This window comes from Triticum aestivum, chromosome 5A (genome assembly GCF_018294505.1).
Source record: "Triticum aestivum cultivar Chinese Spring chromosome 5A, IWGSC CS RefSeq v2.1, whole genome shotgun sequence".
NCBI classification, from domain to species: domain Eukaryota; kingdom Viridiplantae; phylum Streptophyta; class Magnoliopsida; order Poales; family Poaceae; genus Triticum; species Triticum aestivum.
This window is the reverse complement of record NC_057806.1, coordinates 77,164,148-77,182,140: the sequence shown is the minus strand read 5'-3', so window position 1 is coordinate 77,182,140 and position 17,993 is coordinate 77,164,148. Positions and strand designations below refer to the sequence as shown.

Genomic DNA, 17,993 nt, shown 5'->3' with positions numbered 1-17,993 from the left:
CTAGGACCCATTATTTGTCTATTCAAGACCACCGCGCTCCTAGCTCATTCAGATCTATCGCCGAGAAAGGGTGTTAATCCTTTGTTCGGAGCATGCATTCATTCTAGTGCGCCGGTCGATTTAGCATACAATCCAAATACCTAGCTGGTTCCTTGTTCTTTTTTTGTGGGAAGGGGAAAGCGAGGTCAGAAACCAAAGCATCATGGTTGGAGGAGCTATGGTGAGCGCCTCGACGGGAGTTATGAACTCCCTCATGGTGAAGCTGGCTAACTTGAAGGAGGAGAAGAAGGTGCGGAAGGAAACCAACAGTCTCAAGGGCGAGCTGAGCACCATGGAAGCTCTCCTGTTCAAGGTTGCCACGCGGGATGATCCAGATGTGCAAGCCAAGGAGTGGACAAGGCAGGTCCGCGAGGTGGGCTACGACACAGAAGACTGCATCGACATCTACGTGCAGCAGCGTTCGGCGCCAGCACCAGATAGCAAGCCCCCCAAGCTGTTCCGGAGGTTGCTGGACAGGAGATCGTCCGCAAAGACGCCAGAGTTCGCGGAGGAAATCACAGAGCTCACGACCGTTTCAAAGACGCCAACGAGAGGCACAAGAGGTACAAGCTGGAGAATCTGGGGACCAACGACACCCTTGAAGCCGATGAACATGGACCCAACAGCGCCATCATCCCTACCCAGCTGATCTACGAGGAGGAGCCTCGCCTTGTGGCTATCGATGGGCGGACAATGGAAGTTGTTGACCATCTCATGGGAGACAAAGAGCAACAGCTGAGGGTGGTATCGATCCATGGATTTGGAGGTCTTGGCAAGACCACACTTGCTAATGAGGTGTATCATGAGCTTCGGGGGAGATTTGAGTGCCATGCTTTCGTGTATGCTGGCCGTAACCAGCACATACGGACCACTCTGTTGGAAATGTTGTCTCAAGTCAGCGACGGGCAACCTGCAGGCTTGGAATCAATGGAGGAGCAGCAAGTCATCAAACAACTAAGAGAATCCCTCGAAAAAAAGAGGTGCGCATCCACCAACTATATATGTTGTTTTCCTGCTTTATCGCATCCCTAGCTAGTTTACATTTTTCTGTCATATTAGTTCTTCCGTGCAGTGTGCTCTGCTATCTATTTCGACGTACTAGTACGATGGATGCATTTAGGTTGACCAGCTATAGCTAGTCACTCGCCATCCCAACTAGGCGTTAGGTTAAATTTGCCTTCTTTATTTACAAATATGGGCGGCATGTCCGAAACCATGAGAAATTCGAAGGTCGAACTTCCTTGCATTTGCAAGATGCAGAAACAAAGGTCTTCCATACTAGATTAGTACACAAAAAATACCTTTTGTGATATACTAGGTAAATGCCCGTGCGTTGCAACGGGGAGCACACATACTCTAGTTGTTCAACACCAATCATGTTTAACATATAGCAGCTTCAGAGTTCTCATGATTATCAAGTGTTTTTACTTCTGAATCCAAACTGATGGCCACTGATGCACAATATGCAAAGCCTAACATGGCAAGAGTGAACTACACCATCCATGATTATCTTCGACAAATTCCTGAAATACACAATAAGGTCGCTTACACAAAACAACAACCAATGCCCACATTATCTAAATATGCCCATTTTTTTTGCCTGAGCTTTTATGTGTAGGGGTGTGCAAGTAGGGAAGGGGATTTCTGAACAGTTCATGGTGGGGAACAGTTGGCCTGATTTTGAGTGTAGACAACCAACTTGCGCTAGCCGCTTGATCAAATGTTTGAGAGTGATACAAATTGATGCCTGGCTAAAGCTCATATTCCTAGTTTTCCCTGTCAACATGTAGCTGACCAATTCCTCAACAAAAAAGGTATAGCTAACCTTCTTTGTTGGATTATGCATACAGCTTGTTCTTAGATGTCATCATTTGTAAGGGCACTCATCCTTTGATGCCTAATTAAAGGGTTTAGAAGTACTAAATCAAGTAATGGTGATGTATTTTGTTCTTTATCCGTCCGAATAGTAATTGTCTTTGACCTCATATATGATTTGATCTTTTTTGCTAATTAGTGATCACAATAAATGTTAATAGTAATCAAAGAAAATAAATGAAACTAACATTAAATCATGCAGTGCACCTAGTTGATCTGTACGATTTGGCAAGAACAGTGGGTAGAATTCTCTTATTTTCTGATGTCATTTTTAGCAACCTGTAGGTTAAGAAAGAAATTCATCGATACATCATGACAAATGAAAGTTGCACAAATATTTGCTATTATCTCACACATTGTAGGGAGATAGTAAACCAATTAATTGATACATCACAGATTCATGGCCAAAATAATAATGGACAAAACAACCTACCTTAAAAGGAATCATCAAGGGTGGAGCGCCTAAATCCATTAGGGCATCTCCAGCCGCGCCCACAGGAAGGCCTCCCCAGACGATTTTTTCGCGCCGGCACCAAAAAAACGGCCCAGTCGCGCCCCCAGGAGCCCGATTTTCGCCGGCCTGGGCCGAAAACAGCGTCGGCGGACCCAGGCCGAACCCGGCGCGCTGGGGGGCGCCCGGGGGCGCCGGGGCGAACTGTTTTGGCGCGAAACAGCCGCGGGCCCGCCGCGTCAGCGACACGGCGCCTCGTCTTCCCCCAACGGCCTCGGTTCCCGCGGGGAATCAATGGCAAGGCTGCCGCCGGTCAGCCTTGCCATTGATTCCTCACGGGCAGCGCGTCACGGGACGACGCACCGACGCCTCCCCTCCCTCGCACGCGTACACACGGGTGCGGCGCGGCTATATAGCCGGTGGCCTGCACTCGCCTGTGCCCACACCAGCCCCGCCCCTCGCCGCCGCCCAGCTCCTCCCTCTCCCTACCTCTCCCGAGCGCCGCCGCCCAGCCCCTCCCTCTATCTCTCTACCACTCCCGAGCCCGTCGCCATGGCGGAACGCTACCCCGGAGACGAGGCGGCGGCCAACGGCTTCGGCCGCCGTTCGCTCCGCGAACAGGAGTCCTGCCTCATGTTCCAGGCGAACATCCCGGCACCGCCGGACATGCGCGCCGGGCCGACGGGGTGGAGGCTCAGCGCCGGGGGAGTGCTCATTCCCCCGTTGCCCAACGTCGTGGCGAAGCCGAAGTACTTCGCCGAGGAAGTCGAGGTCGTGCGCGCCTCCCTCACCGACGCCCAACTCTCTCTCCCCCAGTACGCCGCCGACAACCACGCGGCTTGGGCGGCGTATTTCGAGCGCCGCCAGCAGCAGCGCTTGGCGTCCACCAACGGCGCGCCGGTGGTCGGCGGCCGGCAGAACAGCGAGGGGCACCACCTGTGGTGGGGCGTCCCCGGCCGCACACTCGAGGGCGTGCTGACGTACCTCGAGGGCGGCAACGACCCGCCGTTGGCGTACCCGGCGAGGGCGGCCACCCCGGCGCAGCACCGACGCGCCGGGCCATGGGCGCCAAGGAGGTTCAGGTCCTCCTCCTCTTTTTCCTCCTCCCGATCTTCATCGCACTCCTCCGGCACTCTGGCCCTGCTCGGCGTCAAGGCCGAGCCCGCGGCGGAGACGCCGCTCGGCCGGCGCACTCGCAGCGCCGGCATCGTCATCAACGAGGGCGGCCGGCGCGCCTACTCGTCGGCTCCTCCTCCGCGCTTCGTCAAGCCAAAGACGGAGCCGGGGCTCACGCCGGTGAAGACGGAGCCGGGGCTCGCGCCGGTGAAGAAGGAGCCGGCCGCGCCGGTGACGACGGAGCTCGACGACGACGACGCGGCCCTGGAATGGGCGCGCAGGGACTCCATAGCGATGGAGAAGGAGCGCCTGGAGAAGGCGAAGGAGCGCCAGTGCGCCCTACTTCGCTTCGCGGAGCGTCGACGCGGCCGCGACGAAGGCGGAGTCATCGTCATCTGCGACAGCGACGACGACGACGACAATGCGCCGCCACCAGTCCGCCATGGCGACGCCGGGCAGGGGTCCAGCAGGGGCGCCCGCGTCAAGGAGGAGAAGGCCGACGACGACGATGGCGGCGACGGCGGCGACTTCAGCCAGTTTTTCCTTTAGATTAGTTTATGTATATGTGCTATGTAATGAAAATCCGCAAACTTCGCCGAAATGTGCCGAAATTTATCGTGTTTGGCCGAAATTTATCGTGTTTGGCCGAATTTTATCGTGTTTAAGCCGAACTTCGCCGAACTTCTTTTATTTTAAAAAGTGCCTAGCGGCGGCCCTGGGGCCGGCGGCTGGGGACCAACTCGCCCCCAGGCTCAATTTTTGCGCAGGCTCATCCTCAGGCGACGATTTTAGGCGCCCCCTGGGGGGCCAACGGCTGGAGATGCCCTTAACACCTGCGCGTGAAAATAACTTCCTTCTCATCCGGCAAGATCTGGAAGATTACACCAGCACAACATCATCAGGAAGCTCCTGTGACATGCTTCAGAGCATAGTATTCTTCTAGCATGTCCCGGTACATGGTGTGGACCTTGCACCAGTACCTGGTGGTGCTGGCCATGCTAGTTGTCAGCACCACGCCGCCCAGCTCAACCTGCGCCCAGAGGCGTGTTCATCTTCATCATGGGCGATGCACACCACCGCGTCAGTCTGATGCAACTTCTTCTACTGCAACAGCTCGACCTTCGGGGCGTCACTGGTCAGCTCTCACCATGCTCGAGTCCGCCCCGACTTGCCGGGCTGCCCGGGCCGTGATTTATGCTCTCTTGGTGCCAATTCTATCGGTCAATGGAGGAAGATCGCGGCGAACAGGCGGACCTGCGGATGGGCTCTGAGAATATCGGATGGCGCGGCGACGGACGTTGAGGGCTAGATCGGACAACATGGCGGATGGGATGCAAGGATCATGACGGGGTTAACATTTGAGAAAGCATAGGCTTTCCTATACCCTTTATCTAGCCATTCATTTTTACATCGCGATTCGTGCGAGCAACTTTTGTCTTTTTTATTTCTCCTAAAAATAGAACAACATATGAACATGAAACTTTGTAGGACAACAAAACATTCTAATTAGAATGTGGGGTTGAAGTCCATATGTTGTCTTGTTTTGAAGGAACAAAAAAAAGAAAAATTTGTGTTGTAAGTTAGTTGTGTCGCACGGATCTCAAAGCAGTATTGAAGGGTATAGATAAGAGGTGTCCAGAAACCCGTGCTTTATAAATCCGCGTTCGACCTGACGGAGGGCCAGGTCCCGCTCAACAGCCGCCAGGTAACAATAGAGCACATGAGCGATTTTGCACGCGGCCATCCAAGGCTTTTCACGTCGGATCACATGGTCGTGCGTGGGTTATAGGCAATTGGAAGCCCAATGGAAGGCGGCGGATGTCGACTGATCGGATGTGTGTATATATATATACACCAGTACCGAAGAGAGAAATTTTCTCTTTTGAGGGAAAAGAGAGAGATTTTTGGAGGTATAGATGGAAGGGATCGAGAGATATTTTAGGAGTTATAGATGGAAGGGATCGAGAGATATTAGCGTAGGTAGGGATCCCACGAGAATTGTGTGTGTGCGTCTTGTCGTGATCTACCTTTGATTTGTAGGAAATTATGCTGTGGCAGGGACCAGGGAGACCTTCCTGTTTGAAGATTGGTGGGGGTGAAAAATCGGACGAGGAGAGGGAGGCAGCGTACGTCGGGGATGGGACGAAGTCACGAAGAGGTTGGAGGAAACGTGAGAGGAAAAACGAAACACTACGTTTTTTTAGGTAGTAGAGAAGATAAGTGACGGGTCTGTTTAGGACACATCTAGATGTGACATACCTGATGTCCATTATGTTTGTGGTCTATTTTTTTTTTTGTCCTAGCTTTTTTTTTGTTCCTTGTTGTTGCGTTATTTGTGGGAGTTTAGATATGACATCTTTAGAAAACATCTAGAGGTGAATTAGACAAACCGATAACTCATACTCCCTCCGTGCTAAAAACAGAAAGTCAAACGGTGTAAAATTTGACAAGGTTTATAGAAAAAATCATCAACAACTATAATACTAGGAGCCTGTTTGGAATTGCTCCATCCTTCCAAAATCAGCTAAGCTTGACCCCATTCACTTTGGAACGGATTCACCCAAGAGTTGCAGCTCCACCATAGAGCACTGGATCATGATTGACTTCCAGCTAGCTCCAACTTCAAAGAATGGGAAGTTTTTATGGGAAAAGTCTATTATGAGGCTGCATGATGCGAGAAAAAAAATAAAGAAGTATCCACTTACCGGTGGCAATGGTGGAAAAAAATGAAGGTTGTGGTCCTCTGCTCGGCCTTGTTGTGCCACATCCGTCCTTGATCATTTAGCTCTGGCGATTCTGATGTTTGTCGGATTGATTTACGGCCAAGTCTAGCCGACGTGAGCGTCTCGGGCACTCCTTGCACTCGTGGGTGTTAAAGTCACAGTGGTTGTGTGTTACGGTATTGGTGACGGGGTCGCCTACTGGGTGATGTTGGGATTAAGTGGTCAATGGATGTCGGGGGTAACGGTCTTGGGGCTTGGTTTTTTTTTTTTTTGCGGGTGGTCTTGGGGCTTGTTGATGGATACAGTCATCCGCTTGCTATACTATTAGCCATCCTCTAAGAGATGATAGTTCTGAGTGTTTTTGTTAGGGGTAACTAAACTTCTCAGAACTTTATCATAGGTAACTGAACCACATGATCACAAATGTCCCAGCAATTGAGCCAATATCAGAAATTTAGGAAAAATAACCGTTATGCTCGAATCGAACTGTTTCCTACGATATCTCTAATAAAATTCATATTAGAAGTTTATTTATTCATGTTTACTATATCACATTTGATCAAAACATTTTTTAGAAAGAAGGAGCACCGTAGCACTCGATGCGCGTAGCCATTTATTAACTTACTCAGTAATATGGTTATTAAATCTGAAATTCAACAAAGTAAGAGGCAACAGAGTAAAACACAAAAAAATCATCATCTGTCGCATTGCTTACACAATATCCAAACAACTCTTTTGATTATTTGTTTGGGGCACCTAGGTGACTGGGCATCTTGATTGGGAGTTGTATGTTTTATCCTGTGATGGCATTGCTTATGTTTTATCCTGTGCGCAACTAGATTGAGGTTCTCTTTAAGATGTTTTTTAGAAAGAAAAAAAAGAGTGCTAAGAACTTTATTATGAAAGATTCTGTAATTTCTTTGCTTTCAAATGTTCTGCCGAGCTATTGATGCTGATTGGCATGTCAAATGGTCTTTGTGGTGCCTCTTTAGTCAGTTTCACTTCATGCAAGAAAGAGATGGCTGTTGGTTTGAGGTTAAAATTCTCATCCTCAAATGTTTTCCACTGATGTAAGATGGCAATCATTTTGAAAATGCAATCAGAAGGTTTGCGCATTTTGAGTTCACATGGTCTATGTATTCAGTTCCACTTCTGTAAGAGGACTTATGTGTGCGTGATTCACTTATCACATTTTGAGTTCACATGGTCTATGCATTCAGTTGTCATCTATTGGATTAGTCCTTGTATACCTTTTTGTTTGCAACCCATCTTACTGATATCCGCTAAATATACATATTAGGTACTTGATTGTCATTGATGATATATGTATGCCATCGGTCTGGAAAGTTATCAAGTGCGCTTTGCGTGATGGTATGCATGGAAGCAAGATAATTACAACAACCCGCATTCACGACGTGGCCAAATTATGTTGCAACCGTCCAACTGATACTATCTATCCGATGGGTCAACTTGGTGAGGTTGACTCCAAAAAACTGCTATCGAGCAGGATATTTGATTTGGAAAGAAAACCACCATCTGATTCGGACGGTTTTCTGAACGACATATCCAAAATATGCGATGGCGTACCACTAGCCATTGCTGTCATGGCTGGATTATTATCCAGGAAGTTTTTGGAATTGGCAGATTGGAAGAAGGTTGAGGAGTATGTTATGTCAGGGCTGAAGCAGTACTCCATGCTGCAAGGGATAAGAAAGATACTATACCTTAGTTATTCGGACCTTGCATTGCCACTGAAGACTTGCTTGCTGTATCTGAGTATCTTTCCCAAGTATTATGAGATCAAGAAGGGACGCCTGATATGGAGATGGTCTGCCGAAGGATTCATCCCAGCAGGCGAAGCAAGTGCTTGGAAAAGGGGAGAAAGCTACTTCAACGCCCTCATCAACACGAGGCTAATTCAACCGGTGTTTGGCCACAACGACGACCAGCCTGTGGGATGCACTGTCCACGGCGTGATCCTTGAATTCATCGCGTCCCTGTCGAGCAAAGAGAACTTCGTCACGACGGACGCTGAATTGGTTCTCGCTGCACCGCGAGACGCGATCCGCCGACTCTCCCTCAGCAGCAATCAGGACGATGACATCCTCAAGTCAGAAGCAGACAGTATGAATCTGTATCAAGTCCGGTCCCTTACCCTCTTCAGGATCGCCAAGTGGATGGAACCTCACCTCATAGATTTCCAGTTGCTACGGGTGCTGGATCTGGAAGACGTGGAAGGCCTGAAAGATGAACATCTTGCTGCTGGGTTAGGCAGGCTGTTCCTTCTCAAGTATCTGGGTCTTGGCGGAGAAGGTGTCACTGTGCTCCCAAAAGATGTTGATGAACTCCAACACATGGAAACCTTGGACGTTAGACGGACCAGTGTGAAGAACCTTTCTGCAGCAAACAAGCTACCAAAGCTAGCCAGCCTGCTCGCCACGGACGCCAATGTGTTGCCAGCAGAAGTTGATAAGATGCACGAGCTGCAGGAATTCTCCATGGTCAGCATCGGGGACCAAAACTCACTGGAATGCTTGGCTAAGCTTGCCAAGCTGAAGAGGCTCAGGACTCTCGGGGTGAAGTGGTGTTTCGCGGATGATAATGGCAGCACAGAAGCTCAGAGGAAGAGCTTCGTGACCTCCCTGGGCGAGCTTGGCCTGTCGAGCTCATCTGGAATCCCCACCTTTGAGTCCTTGTTCCTCGATGCTGCTGGCGGTACAAGTTCCCTGGATTTTCTGGTGAAGTCTTGGGTGCCTCCGCGTGCTCTTCAGAAGTTCATGATGACGAGCCCAAACTGCTACTTGAGTGGAGTTCCAGCAAACATGGCACTGGACACCAGCTCGAGCATCACCCACCTAGAGATCGCCATTGCTCAACTCGGAGACGAGGGTCTCAAGGTCCTGGGCGAGCTGCCGCTTCTGGTGTTCCTCAAGCTTCGCTGCCTACTGACCACAGAGAACTCGCTGACCATCACGGCCGACAAGTTCCGCAGCCTTCAGGTGTTCAGCTTTGAGTGCCAGGACGGCGGCCTGGGATTTGTCTTCGGAGAAGGTGCGATGGCACAGCTTCGAAAGCTTCGGCTCTACTTCAAGGCTGGGGAGGAGAGCAGGCTTCAGGGAGTCGGCCATCTCTCAGTTTCTTATCTTTGCCAAGTCCACACCACCGTCTACTGTGCAGGCGTGGAGATTCTTCCTTCAAGGATGCAGAGAAAACCATCACAGAACTGCTATCCAACCACCCCAAGGAACCCACCTTGGAAATCACCAAGCATTAGAAATCACAGAACTGAAGGATGACTAGAAGCTGGAAAAAGGTATGTTAATCCAAGTAGTATTAGCGCTAGCGAACGATCTCCTACATGACTTCTGTTCACTTTTTGTTGTTTCCTAACACACTCATTTGCTTTGGCAATCCAAAAATGTCGATACCGTGATGAACAGAAGACTACTTGGCAACTATTTCCCGAGACAAGGAGGAGCGTGGACTGAAGGAGAAGACGTCGCTTATGCCAACTTACCCATGCAGTCTCTCAGCTTTTTCTCTCTAATCAGATAAAATCATCTATGCCTTCATAAAACAGGCACAAGTTTGGGGTTGCCTTTTTAGGCTTTACCAAATTGGTTTCGTGTTCGTGATCCAACTTTCAAGATTAAATATTGTATCATTCAGAATACACAACTTTCCCTTTGTTTCATGCTTCTTTATTCCTCGGCAAAGTCCTGGCGTATGATCATATTCAGGGCAGGGGCTCGGATTCGCTGCCTTTGTGTGGCTAAGTTCCAGCTACATTAGCCTGACTTAGCCAGTGTAAAGCGTCCGATAGAATAAGAGTGGCCCAGATCGATCCACTGTGGACGAGCACTGTTCACCGACGCAGCAGTTCATTGTTTGCTTCTGTAGATGGCGTACTGTAGCGGTGCACGGTATCATCGATCTGAGCGTTGAATGGGAATCTGATGGCTCCTGTGTGGGCTAAGGTAGCGGTGATGTAGCGTGGCTCACTTGGTCACGGCAAATCAGCGAATCCGGAGCGTCAGGAAAGGCACTGCCAACACTATGTTGCTACGGAACTAAGAATAATGGAGGATGTTATTTTTAGAAGCTCCCTCCTTCAATCATTTTTAAGGGAAAGCTGCGTAATCACTACTTAAGAGGTACCCTATGTAAATATCACTTCCATCTCCTCTCATGGTAACAAAGTTACGCACTACATATGCGATAGACACTTGTCACAACTTGTGAGTTTTTTAGATTCATTATATCAAAACGTTTTATCCCTTAAACCGTGTGTCCAAATAAAGAACCGTTTCACCGTTGCTTTTCGCGCGTTAAGATTTTTGAAACTAAATCACAGTGAATAGATTTGGATGAACATTTTTCCAAAAAAACGGAAACCGGGAAGAAATACAGAAACTAAAAGCACAACTGTGTTGCACACGGGCAGATTCCATGTCGCGGTGACCTCCCAGGGCATAAGAGGGATTAAATTCCAGTCGACATGCGGGCAGATTCCATGTCACAGAGACCTCCCAGGGCATAAGAGCGATCAATTCCAGGAAGACGGGAGTACCTCCGGCAGCAGCCCTACTATAGCGACACACTATTGCCACAGAGCAAGGCGCGGAGAGCAGGCCGAGACAGGCGGCGATGTGACGTCTGTGAGCTGCAGGCTGGCGGGAGAGCTTCAGAAGTGTAGAGAATGATTTGGTGCATCGATACCTCATTGATCGTGCACTACACACACACACATATATATATACACACACACACACAAAGGGTGCGACCGGTGTCTTGTCTCCTAAGATACACGTACATACAGAGGAAGACATACACTACAGGTGCGGCATACAAAACCCAGATCTACGTACATGTACTCAACCCCCCCCCCCTCCCGGCAGTCGAAGCGTCGCCGGTGACGCAGAGACTGAACCGAAAGCCCTTGAAAGTCGAGGTGGGTAGCCCCTTTGTCATGACATCGGCGAACTGCTGATCGGTGGGCACATGCAGAACTCGAACAAGACCAAGTGCGACGTGCTCCCGAACGAAGTGAATGTTGAGCTCAATATGCTTCGTCCATCGGTGATGAACAGGGATGGCAGCGAGGTAGACCGCGAAGACGTTGTCACAGTAGACAAGCGTGGCCTTGGTAACCTCACATAGCAACTCCCGAAGTAGCTGTCGGAGCCAGGAGCACTCCGCGACGGCGTTGGCCACAGCCCTGTACTCGGCCTCGGCGCTCGATCGTGAGACCGTGGGTTGTCTTTTGGACGACCACGAAATCAGAAAGGGCTCGAGGTAGACGCAGTAGTCGGAAGTAGATCGCCGAGTTTCGGGACACCCAGCCCAGTCGGCGTCGGAGTAGGTGACAAGGCTGGTGTCAGGAGATGTCGTCAGGGTGAGGCCCATAGCTATGGTGCCACGTATATACCGGAGAATACGTTTCACCAGAGCCCAATGGACGTCACGAGGAGCATGCATGTGGAGGCACACCTGCTGGACAGCGTACTGAATATCCGGACGCGTCAGTGTAAGCTACTGAAGTGCACCGACAATGGAGCAGTAGAAGGGAGCGTCGGACGCCAGAGAGCTCTCGACGGCGAACACCTTAGCCTTCGTATCGACAGGCGTGGAAGTGGGCTTGCAATTAAGCATGTCGGCTCGCTCCAGAAGCTCGTAAGCATACTTCTGCCGGTGCAGGAAGAAGCCAGTGGCACGGCGGACAACCTCGATGCCGAGGAAGTAGTGAAGAGCCCCCAAGTACTTGAGGGCGAACTCGGTGCCGCCGCGAGCTATGATCTGCTGAAGTAGCTTTGGCGAGGATGCAGTCAGGATGATGTCGTCGACATACAGGAGGACGTACGTGGTGGCGGCGCACTGGTGGTAAACAAACAGGGAGGCATAGGACCGTGTGGACCGGAACCCCAGCTACTGAAGGAAGGCCGCGGTTCGCTGGTACCAGGCCCGAGACGCCTGCTTCAACCCATAAAGAGAACGGGACAACAAGCACACATGGTCCGGATAGTCGGTGTCGACGAAACCAGTAGGCTGCTCACAAAACACCTGCTCGTGGAGATGGCCATGCAAGAAAGCATTGGACACATCGAGCTGGTGAACCGGCTAGGCGCCAGAAACAGCAAGCTGGAGAACAGCGTGAATCATGCCCGGTTTGACAACTGGGGCTAAGGTGTCGGTGAAGTCCACGCCGGCACTCTGGCGGAAGCCGGGCACCACCCAACGCGCCTTGTAGCACTCGAGAGAGCCGTCGGGGCGAGTCTTGTGGCGGAAGGCCCACTTGCCAATGATGACATTAGCACGGGAAGGCCGCGGGACAAGCTGCCATGTACGGTTGCTCAGCAAGGCGTCAAACTCTTCACGCATTGCACCTAGCCAGTTCGGATCCTGAAGGACTGCGTGAGTGGAGGTGGCGAGCGGGGACGGGGCCGAGGTAGATGCAGCACACGCGTACTCGTTGGACGTGTAGCGCGTGCTAGGACGAAATGTCCCAGTCCGAGCCCGAGTGACCACACCGGTGAGAGGTGCGGCCGCAGCCGTCGGAGCCGAGAGAGGGACCGGCGAGGACGAAGTAGAGCCGGTCTCCGAGGGGTCACCCGCGGCGGCGCCAGGGGCCACATAGACGGGGACGGCCGGGGGGTGCGGTGACAGAGGCGGCTGAGGGGGCCGCAGCGACGGGGGCGGCCGGCGTTGGGAGTGCAGGCAGGGCCGAGCCTGGTGGCGTGGCTGGGCGGCTCGCTGGAGGTGGAGACAGGGGCGAACTGCGCCGCGGGAGACGCCGAGGATGACGGTACCTGCTGAAACGGAACACCAGCTCATCAAAGTACACATGCCGCGAAATGAAAATGCGATGGGACACTAGATCATAGCACCGGTAACCTTTGGTGTTGGGAGGATAACCAAAGAAGATGCAAGGAAGTGACTGGGGAGCGAGTTTGTGAGGAGCAATGGACGCGGTGCTAGGATAACAGAGACACCCAAAAATGCGAAGACCATCATAAGATGGAACCACACCGAAGAGGAGCTGGTGAGGAGTGTAGTTCCAGCATGGACGACACGAGCGAATGTTAATGAGGAGGCTGGCGGTTGCAAGCGCGTCCGGCCAGAACCGAGGAGGCACGTAGGAGTGGAAGAGCAACGTGCAGATACAATCATTAAGAGTGCGGATGACGCGCTCGGCGCGACCATTCTGCTGTGACGTGTAGGGGCAAGTGAGCCGAAAGATAGTGTCGTGGGACGCAAGGAGATTGCGGACGTCGACATTATCAAACTCTTTTTCGTTGTCAGTTTGCAAAGCAAGAATAGGACGACCAAACTGTGTGGTGACATATGAATAAAAGGCCGTGAGTGTGGCAAGAGCGTCAGACTTGCGGCGGAGAAGGAGTGTCCACAAATAATGAGAAAATCATCCAATATCACCAAATAGTATAAATAGCCCATGTTGCTCGCAACCGGGGACGTCCAAACATCACTATGCAGTAACTAAAACGGAAAAGTGAAAATGTTTGTATACTCGCTAAAGGGGAGATGAACGTGCTTTCCAAGACGGCATGCCTCACAAGAGTGATCGTCAACCTTATTACATGAGAAAGAAAAACTCTGAAGAATCTGACGCATAACTGTGGAGTTGGGATGACCGAGGCGGGCATGCCAAAGATCGACACTAGCGGCGAGGGCGGCGGGACGGGTGGTAGTGGCACCGGAGGGATGCACCGGGTAAAGCTCGTCCGGGCTGTCACATCGGTGAAGTACCATCCGTGCATGGGCGTCCTTCACAGAAAAGCCGATATCGTGAAATTCACGGTGATAGGGTTCTCACGAGCAAGGCGATAAACAGAAACAAGATTGGTAACTAAGTTAGGAGACACAAGAACATTAGACATGTTAATGGGAGTAGAAGTAGGAGGAAACGACATATGACCGACATGTGTAATGGGTAGAGAGAAACCGTTACCAACGATGATACGAGTGGGAGTGGTGGACGTGAGGTTACCGAGATGAGAAGTCATGTGAGCGGTGGCGCCCAAGTCCATGTACCAGTCACCGCTGCCACCATAGGTACTCGGTGACGGAGCGGAGTGCAGGGCGGCGAGAAGGGTCGGGTCTCACGGCGGCGGCACTTGAGGAGGGTAAGACCCTTCGTAGGCCGGCGGGGGCGCGGCGCCATAGGCGGGCGCGAGCGGGGGCGCGGCGCCGTAGCCGCTGTAGGGGGCGGCGTTCTGCGCGGCGAAGAGCGCCTGGTGGCTCGCAGGACGAGGCCCAAGGATGCCCGTAGTGGGAGCCCAAGGGACCGGAATCGAGTATGCATGGACGACGCCTGTCCACGAGTTGGTGTCGTAAGTCCACGGAGGGGTGGCCTACTGCTGCTGCTAACGAGCCCTCCCGCCCCCGGCACATGTTGCTGCTGCTTGCGAACGCCCCCGTGGCGGTTGCCGCGGCGCCCGCCACCCGACTGCTGTTGCTGGGGGTAGCGAGAGGCGCAGGCGATAGGGGGAAATACCCCGGGGGCGCGGGCGGCGGCGGCTGGTGGCGTGGCGCGGGCGGGGCGGCTAGTGATGAGGCGTCACGGGAGGTACCGGCGGCGAGGGTGTGATGCTGCACACGCTTCTTGACCGCCTTTCCAACCGCAAGTACGCCACGAACTTGGGGAAGGATGGCTCCAGCATCAAGGTGAGGTTGGAGGCGGCGTTGCCGAAGTCCTTGTTGAGGCCGGCGGTGAGCATGCAGAGGAGGAGGTCATCATCAACTTTGGCGCCGATGTCACGGAGCTCATCCGCCAACGTCTTCAGGCGGCGGCAGTAGTCATCGATGGACTGTACATCCCAGTGACAGTCAAAAAAATCCTGCTGCAAAAAACACGACGCTAAAGCTTGTTGTCAGTGAAGAGGCCGTTTAGCTTAACCCACATGGCGCAGGCGTCGTCACCATCGCTCACGGCCGTGTGAAACAGGTCCTTGGAGATGGTGGTGAAGAACCACCGGACGAGCGTGGCATCGATCTCGGTCCACTCGAAGCCGTCCATCATGGCGCGGGAGTCGACGGTGCCGTCAACATGATCCACGAGGTTGTTCTCGCGGAAGAGCAGCGAGAAGTACGTCTTCCACGCGAAGTACGTGGAGTTGGAGGCATCGAGGACGACGGGGACGCGTTCGTGGAGGTTGATGTCGCGGATTTCAGCAGGATCCGGCCCGACGAAAGGGTTGGAGATGGAGGAGGCGTTGGACGACATGGCGGCTAGGGTTGGGAAAGGGGCCGGCGCAACGGTGGAGGGGCGCGGCGCGGCGGGAAGGGGAAGGCGCGTGGGGAGGGAAGGCGCGTGCGGGGAGGGAGTAGCGGCGGGGCGTGGCGCGGCGGCAGCGGCCCGAGGCGGTGGCGGCCCGAGGCGGCGGCGGCGGCTAGGATACGCGGAAGCGGGAGGCACATATATATACATGTAGCGAATGATTTGGTGAATCGATATCTCATTGATTGTGCACTAGGCGCGCATATATATATATATATATATATATATATATATATATATATACACACACACACACACACACATGTATATATATATACAAGGGGTGCGATCGGTGTCTTATCTCCTAAGATACACGTACATACAGAGAAAGACAGACACTACAAGTGCGGCATGCAAAACCCAGACCTACGTATGTACACATGTTCAACAAAAAGGATGGGGCGGTAATACAGTAGGGTGGGGGCTGGCGAAACCTTGCTAGGCCGCCACGAGGTGTCGACAACGGAGAGGGAGGCCGGTGGCCACGCAGGAAGGGGAATATCGATGAAAACTGTGGTCGTGGGCTCCGAATTGGTGGAGGGGGAGAGCTGGGGAGGGCAACTGAAAACAAGAACGCTTCTATATCAGGATCAATTCCGCGGCCGAATGTCTAGGCCATCCAAACATATTCGGGATGGCAGATACCAATGCCGACTTCCAGCCTTGAATGCCTACATCCAAACACAACGTAAGCAAAATATTAAAAACCCCAAAACACGTGAAATAAATTATGGGAAAATTGTGCTCCCACGGACTCGTGGTCGTTCTCGTCCAAGGAGGGGACGGTATCTAGGTCTAGTGTCGTAGAAACAAAAACTGCAACGTGGTGCTGCCAAGCGAGATGCGTCAAGAAACAGGCATGCGATTGAAGGTCGATTGCTCACCGGACCGAAGCTCATCCTCGAGGTCCTCGGGTGCAGTGCCCACGGGGAAACGGGTATTGCCGGTGGAGCGAAGTACGCCGCGTCGGACGAAGATATCCAGGGGTGTGACGGCGGCACATACGTAAACATGCCTGGTTTAAATGACACAACGGTACACTACATAGTGCATGGTACCATTTTTGTTTCTTCTCAAGGATGCAACAAATGATGATCTGCAGCAGCAATTGAGAGTGTTTCAGAATCACTGAAGCCCTGCTGCTAGCAGCAATCTATCTACAACATATTGTTTCAGTTTTTCAACAAAGTTCCAATTTAGCAGCAAGTCTTCAGATTTCTCATCTCGAGCATATAATGAGTTCGAAAATACATGTGCCAAGTATTACTTAGATAAATGTATTCAAAATCATTACAACAATCAGAAGAGTTGAACTTTAATGGTAAGATTTACATTCAGCATAGAGTTCAGTGATTACTGAGAATCTGCAGTGTTGAGCAAATGTTTACTTTAACAATACTATTCAGGGAAATCAGGCAAGTATTCAGTGGCAACATGCAACAACAAAGAGACTCAGAAAACAATGCCAATAAAACATAAGGTGAAATAACACCAACACCGGAGTTAATGTAAACTAGCACTGGGTTGCAAACATGTGGCCCGTCTGACAAAAGTATCATAAACAATAGTCTCTCGAATTCTACTAAGGTACCAGATGATACAAACTCAAAAGGTACTACAAACACGCTAACCACTCAGGTTTGACAAGACACAAAATGAAATAGGCAACCGACGAGAACACTTACCCAACTCTGTCATATGGCTATCACTACTAACTAATTCTTCAAAACGCACATCTCCCAAACTAGGCATCTGCATTCGTACGACATTGCACAAAATCAAATGAGACATTGATACGTCTCCAACATATCTATAATTTTTGATTGCTCCATGCTATATTATCTACTGTTTTGGGCAATATTGGGCTTTATTATCCACTTTTATATTATTTTTGGGACTAACCTATTAACCGGAGGCCCAGCCCAGATTTGTTGTTTTATGCCTATTTCAGTGTTTTGAAGAAAACGAATATCAAATGGAGTCGAAACGGAACGAAATCAACTGGAGAAGTTATTTTTGGAAGGAAACACACCTGATGGACTTGGACCCCATGTCAGAAGATACGGGAGCTGCCCACGAGGGTGGGGGCGCGCCCACCCCCCAGGGGGCACCCCCTGTCTTGTGGGGCCCTCGTGGCTCCCCCGACGTACCTCTTGCACCCATATATACCTATGTGACCTAAAACTTCCAGAACGCAACATACATCGGGAGTTCCGCCGCCAGAAGCCTCTGTAGCCACCAAAAATAAATCGGGACCCCGTTCTGGCACCCTGCCGGAGGGGGAATCCTTCTCCGGTGGCCATCTTTATCATCCCGGTGCTCTCCATGACGAGGAGGGAGTAGTTCTCCCTCGGGGCTGAGGGTATGTACCAGTAGCTATGTGTTTGATCTCTCTCTCATGTTCTTGATTTGGCACGATCTTGATGTATCGCGAGCTTTGCTATTATAGTTGGATCTTATCTCCTCCCCCTCTTCTCTATTGTAATGAATTGAG

At 51.5% G+C, this 17,993-nt stretch overlaps 1 protein-coding gene across 1 annotated transcript; it reads left to right on the top strand.

Moving 5' to 3' along the window:
• The first annotated feature begins 217 nt into the window (after positions 1-217).
• Positions 218-10,163, top strand: LOC123101230 (disease resistance protein RGA5). Its single transcript, XM_044522775.1, has 4 exons — positions 218-403; positions 481-1,019; positions 7,505-9,517; positions 9,645-10,163. Exons 1-3 carry the CDS (start codon positions 218-220, stop codon positions 9,498-9,500), a joined length of 2,721 nt encoding a protein of 906 aa, XP_044378710.1. The 3' UTR covers positions 9,501-9,517; positions 9,645-10,163.
• The last annotated feature ends 7,830 nt before the right edge of the window (positions 10,164-17,993 follow it).

Excerpts from the sequence above, each read along its gene's own strand:
- LOC123101230 (XM_044522775.1), top strand. The coding sequence starts at position 218 with ATGGTGAGCGCCTCGACGGGAGTTATGAACTCCCTCATGGTGAAGCTG. Across the intron at positions 404-480 it reads CCAAGGAGTGGACAAGGCAG|CAAGCCCCCCAAGCTGTTCC; the intron begins GTCCGCGAGGTG and ends AGCACCAGATAG. Across the intron at positions 1,020-7,504 it reads GAATCCCTCGAAAAAAAGAG|GTACTTGATTGTCATTGATG; the intron begins GTGCGCATCCAC and ends TATACATATTAG.